The sequence below is a fragment of the Tyto alba genome, unplaced genomic scaffold (genome assembly GCF_018691265.1).
Source record: "Tyto alba isolate M040663 unplaced genomic scaffold, T.alba_DEE_v4.0 Super-Scaffold_12, whole genome shotgun sequence".
Lineage (NCBI taxonomy): Eukaryota > Metazoa > Chordata > Aves > Strigiformes > Tytonidae > Tyto > Tyto alba.
Window position 1 is genome coordinate 5,189,183 of NW_024881274.1, and position 12,378 is coordinate 5,201,560.

Below are 12,378 nucleotides of genomic sequence, written 5' to 3' on the forward strand. Positions count from 1 at the left end.
CTTTATTGCAAGATATGCTGCTGCCCGCGGCCCGATGCTGGGCACGGCAGGGCTCAATAAATACTTCAGCATTAACACCCCCCCCCCTTAAAAACCACCGACGACAAAAAAAAAAAAAAAAAAAAAAATGCACCCCCCGTTCCCCATCCATCCCCTACTCATCCCCGTGGCCCTACCGGGGTGGCACCGGGGGCTGATTGTCTGGCTGCAGCCCCCCCCTCCACTCAAGTCTTCCCAGGATATGGGTGTTAAATGGGGAGGGGGGGGGTGGGGGGATGCACAGGACCCCTTGCGCCCAGCTCCCGTGGTCTCGGGGTGCTTGTCGGGGAGGGGCTCAGTTGCCGTAGAAGCCGTAGTAGCCGCCGTCGGCACCCGGGTCCTTGTCGTAGATGTCCCCGTTGCGGGGTGGGGGGGAGCTCTCGGCGCTGGAGGGGTACGGGGACACCCGCCGCCGCTTGCACTCGTACAGCCCCGAGTCCGAGGAGTCACCCGAGGCGGCGGCGGGGGGCTCGGGGGGCCAGCCCTCCGCCTCCTTCCCCTTTTCCTCCCGGGGCTCCCGGTACCAGCCCAGAGCCCCGGGGCCGCCCTTGGGGCCGTATTGCCCGGGGCTCCAGCCCCCCGCTGCCCCGAACCCCCCCGGCCCCTCGGGGTAGTAGGGGAGGGGAGGGTGGGGGGCAGGCGGCAGGGCGAAGGGCTTCACCCCGTAGGGCACCAGCTTGCCCCCCCCGTACCCCGCTTCGTAGCCGCCGTACTCCAACGCCCCGGCGGCGGGTGTCTGGGGGGGGGTGAAGTACCAGCGTGGGGGGTCCTTGGGGGGTAGGGGCAGCGGGGCCCCCCGCTCCCCGCCGAAGAAGCGCCCGGGGGGCAGCGGGTACTGCTCGGGCAGGAAGGGCTGGAAGCGGGGAGTCGGCAGGAGCTGCTGGCACCCGGGACCGTCCGGCGGAGATGGGGTGAGGCGGTCGCCCTCCGAGGCCGTGTACATCCTGGGGGGACACAGGGTGGGAGTAGAGGGGGGGGGGGGGGCTCTGCCTTCCTGCCAGCGGGGGGGGCCTGGGGGGGAGGGCTGTGGCAGGAGAGTGGGGGGACACTCACGAGTCAAAGTTATCCCGGAAGCCTTTGGCGAAGGGGTTGTGGTCGATCTTCAGCTGGGTGATCTGGGGGGGACACACAGAGCACAGAGTTGGGGGGCCTTCCAACCTTCCCCCCCCTCCCAGGGTGTCCCTCCCATCCCTTTTCCCTCAAGTGGCCCCCACCAGAGTCACAGGACACCCACCCCAGCACCCATGGGGCTCAGCCACAGCTGGGGGGGGGGCAGGTTGTGCCGGGGTGGGGTGGGACACGACTGGGGTGATTGCTGAGATGCTGATGGGGTGCTGGGGGGACATTGCAGGGTGCTGGGATGCTGAGGGGATGCAGGGGGGTATTGGGGGGGGCTACTGGGATGCTGAAGGGATTTGGGGGGGTACTGGGATGCTGAGGGGATGCAAGAGGGTATTGGGGGGGCTACTGGGATGCTGAAAGGATTCGGGGGGGGTACTGGGATGCTGAGGGGATGCAGGGAGGTGTTGGGGGTGCTACTGGGATGCTGAAAGGATTCAGGGGGGGTACTGGGATGCTGAGGGGATGCAGGGGGGTACCAGGGGGTTGTGGAGATGCTGCGGACAGGTGGTGTTGGCAGAGGGGGAGGATTGGGGGGTGACATTGGGGTTTCTCTGATGCTGGGGACCTTAGAGAGTGCAGGGGCAAGGGGGGGTGTGTTACCAGGGGCTACTCTGAGGGGGGTTGCTGGGGTGATACTGGGGTGTAGCAGCGGTTTCTGCGGCCCTGGGAGGATGCTGGGGGTGTTGCTGGGATTCCTGTGGCGCTGAGGGGGCTATTTGGGGGGGGGTTACCCCCCCATGCTAGGGACTGGGGGGGGGTGGGGGGGTGGGGGGGTGGGTTTTGTACTCACGTCGGCGTTCTGGTAGGCCGTGACGGCGATGAACTGGGTCTCAGGGAAGGCGAAGGTGTGGGTGTGCGGGGAGGGGTACACCTCCTCGCCCTCGCCCTCCTTCACCTCCGTCACGTGCAGCCGGGGCTGGTACTTGTGCAGCGACTGCAGCACGATCATCTGGGGGGGTGTGGGGTGTGGGGGTGTGTGGTCAGCGAGCGGTTGGGGGGTGGCAGTGGTGGAGGGGGGACACACATGGGGGGACCTGGCACGGCGGTAGGACCTTTACCTGGCCGACGTTGTTGGAAGCGCCCTTGTTGTTGGTGAGCTTCAGCTTCCCGAAGGAAACCTCCTGCCGCATCCAGTGGGCACCCGTGTTGGGCGAGTCGGGGTGCAGGTAGAGGCGGTTCCCTGGGGAAAGAGAAATGGGGGGAAGCAGGGATGGGGGTTACCCCCCCCCCCCCCCCCCCGCCTGGCACCATGAGGAGGGTGAGGAAGGGGATGGGGAAAAGGGGGGGGGGGGATAGGCCCCGTACCTGGCATGTTGCCCTCGGCTTTGCCGCACTGCACCCACTTGCCGCCCTGGTAGCGCCAGTGATGCTGGTCCACCAGCACCACGTCCACGCAGACGCTGTAGTGGGCCACGGGGTTGAGCCCCGAGAGGTTGAAGCTGAGGAACGGGAACATGCGCCTGGGGAGGGGACAGAGGCGCAGACACCGTCACCTCCCCCCCCCCCCTCACCCCCCCCTCCCCAGCTCAACCGCTGGCACCAAGGGCTGCACGGGGAGGAAAGGAGGGGCGGCTCTGCTTTGCAGAGTGGTGATGGGGAAACTGAGGCAGTGTGATGCCTGCCACCACCCCCCCCCCACCCCCCCCGCACCTTCTCATGCCCGGCTGGGTGCCCGTGAGGAGCTGACTGACCCCAGCAGCTGGGGGATGCTCTCGGGGCTGATTCCCCCCCCCCCTCCCTGGCCTGGCATCTTCCTCCCCCTCCCCAAGCACCTTCCGGATCGGAAACCAACACCGCTGCTATTTTGGGCTGGGCGCCAGCCTGCGCCAAGGGCAGGAAGGGGACAGGATGGGACGGCTTGGGGGGGACCCTGCAGCCGTGGGGCTGCAGCTTCCACCCCCCCAACCCCCCCCCCCCCCCACACACACACACATGAGGCTGCACCCCATTCTCTCCCTGCACCCAGGGAGGGGGCAACGGCTCCAAATCCCAGCCCTGAGGTGGCAGATCTGACCCTCTAAGGTCAGTCCCTCCTCTACCATCGCTGACCCCAGTAGCCCCAGTTGCCGGCCCAGGTTTGCAGCGGGGCCTTGAGCAGTGGCTGGGGGAGCTGGTTCAGCCCCCAGCCCCCCACACTCCCCCCCCCAAGTCAGAGCTCGGATCTTTGACCTCGGCGTTTCAGCACCCGCTGGAATTTTGGCTTTCAGCAGCCGGAGCTGAAATCAGCCCCAACACCAGCACTACCAGCAGCCCCAGCCCCGCTGCCCGGCCACCCCATTAGTGTCACCCACATTAACGAGCTATCTCTGGCGGCGAGCAGACTGGACACCCACCCCCCCACACCCCCAGAACAACATGAGCGACACGGGGGGCCCTCAGCCCTCCTCCCAGCTTTGCCTGGGTGAGACACACATGAGCCGATGGGGAAATCTATCCTGACCCCCGTGGAGAAAGAGGGTTGGGGGGGGGGGGGGGATGCAGCCCCGCACACCCTCAGTCCCCTCCTCTCCCCCCCCCTCTGTGGGCTGTGCTGCTTCCCATCTGCTGGTGCCCAGTGGGTGAAGTTGGGGGGGGCAGTTGGCAGCAGGGTGGGGGGGCTGGGTTCACCCTCCCCTCCCCGTTTCCTCGAAATGCTGGTGTTTCTCATAAAGCGGGTGCCAGGGCTTTTCTGAAAAGGTCCCGGAGAGCCTTGCCTGGCCGAGGGGGTCCTGTGTGGGGCTGGGGGCTTCTGCCTCCCCCTATGCCAGGAGGGAACCCCAATGTCTGGGCCAGGTTTGTGGGCTGCTCCCCAGAGCCACATCATCCCGGCAGGAGCAAGGGATGGAGCCGGCAGCGGGGCTGCCCACTGGCAGGATTCACCCGTGGCAGGGGGCTGGGAGGGGGGGGCTGTGTTACATGGGAAGGGGGTGCCCTGCCTGCCCCTGGCCACCCCAGCCCCCAGCGTTTCCCACCAGCCCCAAGGCAGAGACCTTCGAGCTCATGACCGGGATGGCAAGATGCACCAGCTTGGGGGGGCTGGGGGCCGGGAGGGCTGAAACGGGCGAGGAGCAAAGCAAGAGGCAGCTCCGGGTGCTGGGGCAGGAGTGTGGGGGATCGGCCGTGGGCCCCGGCAGGAAGCACAGTTTGGGCAGTGCCGCGGCACCGGGGAACCCAAGAGCGGTGGAAAGAGCGCGCGTAGCCCGCGCCGGGCGCCGCTGACTCAAAATTGCCCTTGCGAGAGAGCGGGGAAAAGAAAAAGAAAACAGCGCTCGTGGCAAAGAGCTGCACACGTGCTCCCCAGGGCCAGGCTGGTCGGTGGCCCCGAGCATCCCAGGTACACCGGGGTCCGGCCAAGCCCTCTCAGGCCCCGTTGCTGGTGCACCGAAAGCAGTCACACACACACACCACCACCCCCCCCCGCCCCCGCCGTGGCTCCCCTGGGGCTCACACCTCCGGAGCGAGCGAGACGCGGCCGTGTCGAGGGAAGGTGGTTCCCGCCACTGATAAAAACTGCAGCCACATCAAAGGGCGGCAGCGAGGGGCTGCGCTGCCTCCGAGCCCCCGCCGAGCTCTCACAGGGCGATGTCTCGCTGCTGCCGCGCTCCGGGTACCGAAGCCTTCGCCGCCACCAGCTCCCAGCACACCGGCGAGCCGGGGTGATGGCTGGGCCGGGGGCAAGCAGCCAGGCTGGGTGTTGCACCAGCCCCGAGCTGCTGCAAGGAGCAGGGAGGAAGAAAACAGTCTTTTTCTGTTTGGTTTTGTTTTTTGTTGGGTTGGTTTTTTTTTTTTTTTTGGTTTGTTGGTTTTTGTTTTTGTTTTTTGTTTTTTTTTTTTTTGCACCTTGCTCGCTCTGATACCGCTGGCTCCCCGGCTCCCCAAGCCTCTCGCTGCTGGCGGAGCAGAGAGAGGGTTACAGCTCAAATGCTGCCGTGGTGCAAACCGCAGGGCTCGGCCGGGGCACGGGAAGGTGGGGGTAAGACCCGAAACCATGCACGCCTCGCGTTTTATTTTTAAATCCCCCAGCACTTGAGGTCCCGGGGCTGCTGCTCGGGCAGGACTTGGTTCCACTGGGTTTGGTCCCTGCAGGCAGTGCCATGGTGGGGTGCAGGATGCTCTGGCCATCTCACACCCCCCCTCCAACACCACACACCTCAAAAAAAAAAACAGTGGGTACCTCTGGTTTCCCTCCCTTTGCACGTTTGTTTCTGGGGCTCTGGAAGGAGCTTCTGGATCTCAGGCTGCCCCGAGGTTTGTCCCTGAATGAACCTTTTGACTTGTAGGGGTTGTGGGGGGAGGATGGGGCGTCGTGGCATGGAGCCAGGGGACACGGGGAGCTGGGGGTACACCAGCACATCCAGGGGACATGGGTGTCAAGAGGATGCTAGGTGACATGGGACCCTGGGGACACTGGGGTCAGGGGGGCACAAGGAGCAGGGACAGGGGGTCCGGGATGAACTCAGGTGGAAGGGAAATCTGGGGGCCAGCTGCCTGCAAACCTGCCCGGGGCTGGGAGCGCAACCCCCACCCCCCCAGACAGTGGTGCCGCCCCCGCGCAGCCCAGCCTGCCCCCCCGGCAGCGCACTGGGGGGGGGGCTGCCGGCTTCCTGAGCCGCCTCCTCTCCCAGTAACAACCCAGCACGCCCCAGCCCCAGCAGCCGCAGGAACCACGGCTGTGGCAGCGATCGGCGCAGCCCCCTCCGATCTTCCACCTGCCCCCCATCCCCAATGCCCGGCTGCATGGCACGGTGACACGGCATGGCACAGTGACAGGGCATGGCACGGTGACACGGCATGGCACGGTGACACGGCATGGCACGGTGACATGGTGCCGTGTGGCCGCGCTGCCCAGCTGCGTGGTTGCACGGCATGTCTGCTCAGCCTGGCACGGTGACATGGCACAGCTGCCCAGTGCTGCGTGGCTGCGTTGCACAGCTGCACGGCATGGCATAGGCACAGGGCACAGCTGCATGTGTGGGCATGGCTGCACGGCTGCATGGCACGGCACAGCACGGCTGCACAGCATGGCATGGCCACATGGCACGGCTGCATGGCACAGCACGGCTGCGTGGCACGGCACGGCACAGCTGCACGGCGTGGCTGCATGGCACAGCAGAGCTGCATGGCACAACACGGCTGCACAGCACAGCGTGGCTGTATGGCACAGCTTCATGGCACAGATGCACGGCACAGCACGGCTGCGTGGCATGACATGGTTTCATGGCCCAGCACGGCTGCGCGGCACAGTTGCATGGCATGACATGGCTGCACGGCCCAGCACGGCTGCACCATTGCTTCCAACCCCACAGAGCTGCCACCCAGGCACTGGGTCCGGAACAGCAGCCGCTGGCCTGGGCAAACCATCCCCAAGTCACCCCGAAAATGGCAAAGCCAGCCCTTGTGCTCCCCCCAAATGCACGGCCACACCCGGCACCTCTCAAGCCAAAGCCAACCCTAGTGTTTGCCAAATGCAAACCCAGCCCTTGTATCCCCAAAGCCGTCCCCTGCGTCCCCCCCCAAAAAGGCAGCACCAGCCCCTGTGTCCCTCAAGTGCAAAGCCATCCCCAGCCTCCTCTCCAAAGGCAACGCCATCCCTTGTGTCCCCAAATGCAAAGCCAGACGCTGCGTCCCCCCAAAAGGCAAAGCCAGCCCTGGCTTCGCAGCAGAAACCCATGGCAGGAATTCCCCAGGCCCTTCGCAGCCGGGGTGATGGTGAGTCCTTGGGGGTTTCCGCAGAAATCCTGCCCTGGCTGAACCCCGAGAGCTGCGGCGGGTGGAGGAGGGATGGGGACCCGCGTGGGAAACCGGCAGGAAATTATTTTTGCTGGGGCTGTGTGGGCACGGAACAGCGTGGGATGGCACAGGCCGGTGGTGTGTCAGAGGGGCAGGAGCGGGCAGGGAAGGTGCTGGGGGGTAAATCCCAGAACCCACCTAGGTTCGCCCCGGTGCTGCTGTCTCCCACCCGGCTTCAGCCCCTCTCCGTGGGGACACAGAAGGCTGCACCCCAGGGACACTGCCAGCAGGACGGGACACGTCCCCTGCCCTGTCCCAGAGGTCCCCAGCCCAGTGGGTGCCTGTTTCGGGGTACACGTCCTCCTCGAACCCCTGCTTTGGGGGTTTTTCCTGTGTCTCAGCAGCGCTGCAGCCTGGCCCTGCACACAGATTTTTGCAAAAGCAGCTCGGGGTTGGGGGAAACGGATGTTTTGTGGCTCTGCGTTTGACGAATCCCCGGGCTGGGTTTGCTGTGAGCCCCCACCGGCACAGAGCACATCCCACATCCCACCCCCCCCCAGCCCCCAGCCCCTCTGCAGAGCTGTCGTCGGGGGATAGAGCTGGGAAAAAGAGCCCCAAAATCGCCTGGCTTCAAGCTGGGAGCTGGCTGCAGTGCCTGGACGTGCGGCGGGGCAGGGAGGAAGGGATCTCAGGGGGCACCAGACCCTCAGCACCAGATCCTGAGCCGCCCCGACGCAGCAGGGATGGGCACTGCCCCAGCACCTGCCACGACGGCTGGGGAAAGAGAGGAGGAAAAGCAACAGGGTGAATTTAAGTGGGTTCCTGTAGGATCTGAACAATGGCGGGTGACAAACAATTTGTGGGGGCCCAACACCCTCGCCACCCCCTCGGCCGATGCCGTGACGGTGCCGGTTTGCTGCCGAGCGGCCCCAAGCCCGGCGGGGGGAGCAGGCCTGGGAACGGCCGTGGCAAACCAAGCGGCCCTAACGTGTTTAGACTTCCAACACATTAAGCAGGTTGGTCTCAGCATCGAAGTGACACCGTCTGTCTCGGCCGAGGGAGGGAAGGGGAGAGGGAGCGGAGAATCGCTGCCGGCAGCCCCCGTGCTAGGCAGAAAGGGACCACCCCGGGCAGGGAGATGGCAGCAGTGGAGGGGGGGGGGGGTGTCTCTGCCAGCTGCCCCGTCACCCTCTTGCCACAGATTTTCAGGAGCCACTGCAGCCCCTGAGCCTGATCCGGAGGAGGCTGAGCCCCGTGTCTGGCCCCACCACGCTCACGCTCCCCTGCTCACCACAGCGTGATCCCACTGAGACCCCCCAAACTGCCCGGGTCCCCCCCCCCACATCACCCCAGCATGGGGCTGAAGGACGGGCTCAGGATAGGCACCAGCATTTCCACTTGCTCTAAATCGAGGTGACTCCACAGCCCCCCAGGACCCATATCTCACCAGACCCCTCCAGACCCTGCAGGCAGGGGTGTTGGCAGGGATGGGGTGGACTTTAACCCCCCCCCATACCCCCCAACCCTGCCCCACTCCCAGGAACCCACAGCCTGCGAACACCCCGAGTGGGTGACAGCACGGAAGGGACAGCAGGTTCCCGGCTGTGGTGTCACCAACGCTCCTTTCAACACCCAGGATGTTGCCAAAATGCTCCCCAGGCATATGGGGGGCACCCAGCCTCCGCCTGCCCCACAGAGCAACAAGGTGTGTGTGGGGGGGATTTGCACCCCGGAGGGAGGACAGCAAGTAGAGCGGGTGTCACCCACCCACCCGCTGTGCTTGTGGGGTGGCACTGGGCTCTCACTACTTGTTGCAGCGCTGAGCTCTGGATCCGGCCCGTGGGTCGAGGCCAGATAAACGCGGCCTCCGGCACCATCTCCATCAGCTTCCTGGCACAACAAACCCTGCCCGGACACGGGAGGTCCAGACCCCACTCTCCCACTCTGACACAGGTAGGGACACCCCCCAGACCCCCCCTCTCCTTCCAACAAGCCTCAGTTCCCCTAGAAAACAAATTCCCCTAGAAAACAAGACCTGGGGCTGGGGGGGGGGTGGGTCTGATCTGCTTTGCTCCCCCACTTTTTTTTTCCTTTGCACAGACAGCCGTCACCCCCAAACCCACAGGGGTGGGGATCCCTTCTTACATCCCCCCCCACACACACACACCTCCCACACCTCCAAGCCTTTTGGGGAGACAAGGCAAGAACCTCCAGCCCCTCACCGCCCCCTGCCCACCCCGCAGCCCCCCCTAAGCCTGCACCCCTCTTCACACCCCCACTGCCAGCATCCCCCAGTACCACCACCCTATCTGTATCCCTGCCCACACTGGACCCCCACCCGCTGCTCCCCGATGCCTGTGCTGGTCCCGGTATCGCTGCCGGTGCCTATCCCGGTACTCCCCCCTCTGCCTCCCCCTTAACCTCCGTTGCCCCCCCCCGCCCCCCCCCCCCGGTTCTCCGGCTCACCTGCCCTGCTTGGTGATGATCATCTCGGTCTGGTGCTTGTGGAACTTGGCCCAGAGCGGGTAATTGTTGAGCATCACCTGCACCTTACCGGCCGCCCGGTACCCGGGCAGGGCGCAGAGCGGCCCGGCGCGGGGGCACAACGGCGCGGCCCCGGGGGGGTAAGCGCCCTCCGCCCCCGCGTAAAGCTCCGCGCTCGCGTAACCCTCCACCGCGTAACCCTCGACCGGCGCAGCGGCGGGAGGCGGCGGTGCCCGGTAAGGCGGGCACGGTCCCAGAAACCGACCGCAGAAACTACCGGGAGCACCGTAGGGTAGCGGGGGGGCTCCCGGTTCCGGTCCCCCTCCATCACCGTAGTAGGTGGCAGCATCCCGGGGGCCCAGCGGCTCCTTGGAGAAGCTGGAGGTGCCGCTGAGCATGGGGGCGGCGGGGCGGGGGGCTCCGGTGCCCGGCTCCAGCGCGCCCATGGACGGGCGGGGGGCACCGGCCCCGCTCAGCCGCTCATGCGGGTCCCGCCGGCGGCCCCGGGCCCCGGAGCCGGGCGCGTTTCAGCGGGTCCCGCCTCGCCGGGCTCCCGGAGGCCCCTCCATGCCCGGTGACCCCGGATGGGGTGGGGGTGGGGGGGGAGACGGGGCAAGCCAAGGGGGAGGGAGGCAAAAAAAAAAAAAAAAAAAAAAAAAAAGAAAGAGAAAAAAAAAAAGCGGCAAAAACCCCAAACACCTGGAAAGCCCCCAAAAGTGCCGTCGGAGGGAGGAGGGGTGTCGGCGGGGCGGGGGGGGGGGGGGGGGGGGGGGGGCCCGCCCTGCCCCGCTGCTGCCGGTGCCGCTGCCGGTGCCCTCACACGCTCCACCTGCCCATCCCCGTGGCCCCGCGCCTCTTATCCAAAGAAGCGGCTCCGCTCCGGGAGCTCCGCCTCCCCCCCCCCCCCTCCTCCGCCAAACCACCCACCCACACACACCACCACACCCCCCAACACGCGGGGGGGGGCGGGCCGGGAGGCGGGGAGAGGGACACGCGGGGCCCGGACACGCGGGGAGAGGCTCTTGAGAGGGTGCAGGGACGTGGGAGGGGATGGGGGACACGTGGGGACGTGGGGCACTGGGGAAGGTGGGAGGGGATGGGGGGGACAGGGGAGGAGCCGGGCGCCGTGGGACACTGGCAGGGGTGGGGACACGAGAGGGGACAGGGACATGGAGGGGACACACGGGGACAGAGCATGGAGGGACCGGGGGGCCACGCTCCTGCCTGTGTTTTGGGGCTCTGGGGTGACACAGGGCACTGGGGGCCAGTTAACACCCTGTCCCCACTCCTCACAGGACACTTAATTAATCCATTAACTAGCCTGCTTGCCCGTGGGTGCTGGGTGGGCCCTGTGCGGGGGTGCTTCCCCCCTGGGGAGACCGGGGCAGCCCCCAGACTCTGTGTGGGTCTTAGGTACCCGATATTTTGGGTCCCCCCTGCGCAGCCTGGTGTCACAGCAGACACGGGAGGTGACTTGGGCTGGCGAGCGCTGGGGGACCAGGGCTCATCCTGTTCTTGCCCTCCTTCCCCTTCTGCTGGATTTGGGGTGCTCTGAGCTCCCCGGGGAGCTCAGACGAGCTGTGCCCACCCTCTGTGCCCACTCCCATGCCCACCCCGAGGCCAGGCCCCCCCCTCAGCATCTGCCCTTGACCCCGCTACGCCAGGGGATGTCCCTGTGTCCCCTGAAGCCACCACGAAGGCATTTTGCTCTGGAGGGGCCACTTCCCTTGGCAGATCCCCAGCTCAGCACCCGTCAAAATAATTTCCATTCCCGGTGGGGCAGTGTCGCGGAAAGGTGGGGGACGGCTGGTTGCCACACCCACACCCATCGCTATCACACCACACAAAAGGATGAGTGTCACTGCCACCAGCCCACGTGTCCCTTTTCTGGGGTCCAGGCTCGGCCCCTGGATGCAGAGACATGTCCAGTCTTCCCCATGCCTGCGGGACCCCCCCAGGGATGGAGACGTGTCGGGGGGGGGTGGGAGAAAGGGGCATATGTGGGTCTCTACCAAACTCAACTCTAAATTCTCTGGGCCATGGGGTCCCGGGGTCGCAAGTGATGATGCTGCTGGGGGGGCAGCGAGAGCGGATGGGGACAGGGATGGGGACAGGGATGGGGACAGCTCTGCTTCCCCCACAGAGAGATCCGGCTGTGGGGCAGGAGGAAATGGGGAGTTAAGGATGCGTGGGGTGGGGACCGTGGCCAGGCCGTGGGGGGCAGATGGACAGGACCCCCATGTCCCCACGGTGAGTGGTCTCTCGCAGGAGGTTGTGTATTGGCCCATCAGACGCAGCTTAGCAGCCATTCGTGCCAGCTTTTCACCGGTGTCATTGTTCAGAGGGGTCCCCGGGCTTCAATCTCTATGCAAAGCCCCCCCCCCCCCCGCTGACAATCCCCCACTCCCCCTCTGCCTTTCCGGCTCCCTGCCAGCTCCTCCCAGCCCCTAATCCCCCGGAGTTAGTGGGGAAGAGGGGCTGGTTTGGTGGCATGTGGCAGCAGGGGGAGGGTGTGGGGAGGTGTTTGTAGTGGGGGCAGCCCCCCCCCCGCCCCCCATGCTCACCCCTGGTCTGGGGTGTGCACACACTCAGACACGCTTGGACACCCCCCCTGTGCGTGACACCCATGTCCAGGGCAGAGCATGGCAGCTGTGTGTCCCCCCCCCATCCCCGGGCACCCCTGGGCTGCCAAAGGCACTGCCACCCCACCCCCCCCCCCCGACCCAGGCAGGAATCCCCCCGCTGAGAAAAAGAAGGAAAACAAGGAAATTTCCAGAAAATGTTTATACGAGGAAAAATAAAGGCCAGAGGAGTGTTATGGATGGAGGGGAGCAACTCATTAATGGGGGGGGGGAAGCAAGTGCTGCAGCACATGTGCTCCCTGACGTCACGACGTGCTAATTCATTCCTGTTATACCATCGCCGGCGAGGATAAATTCACAGGCACACCCCCCCCCCCGCCGCGAGATCAGCCGTCGCGGCCGCGCAGATGGGTGTCGGGCTCATGAGCATCCCCGCTGCACC

General features: G+C 65.9%; 1 protein-coding gene across 4 annotated transcripts; it reads right to left on the minus strand.

The window, feature by feature from the left end:
* Positions 1-239: 239 nt before the first annotated feature.
* Positions 240-9,933, minus strand: TBX21 (T-box transcription factor 21). 4 transcript variants are annotated; one of them, XM_042787061.1, is made up of 6 exons: positions 9,337-9,933; positions 2,467-2,600; positions 2,220-2,341; positions 1,952-2,110; positions 1,093-1,154; positions 240-983 (listed from the first exon to the last, which is right to left on the minus strand). In XM_042787061.1, the coding sequence occupies exons 1-6, from the start codon at positions 9,798-9,800 to the stop codon at positions 335-337; spliced, it is 1,590 nt and encodes a 529-aa protein (XP_042642995.1). In that variant the 5' UTR covers positions 9,801-9,933; the 3' UTR covers positions 240-334. The 4 variants fall into 4 exon arrangements, with proteins under 4 accessions (XP_042642995.1, XP_042642994.1, XP_042642996.1 ...); XM_042787060.1 differs by having other exon boundaries at positions 2,467-2,621; XM_042787062.1 differs by lacking the exon at positions 9,337-9,933 and adding an exon at positions 4,591-4,880 and having other exon boundaries at positions 2,467-2,621.
* Positions 9,934-12,378: the final 2,445 nt, after the last annotated feature.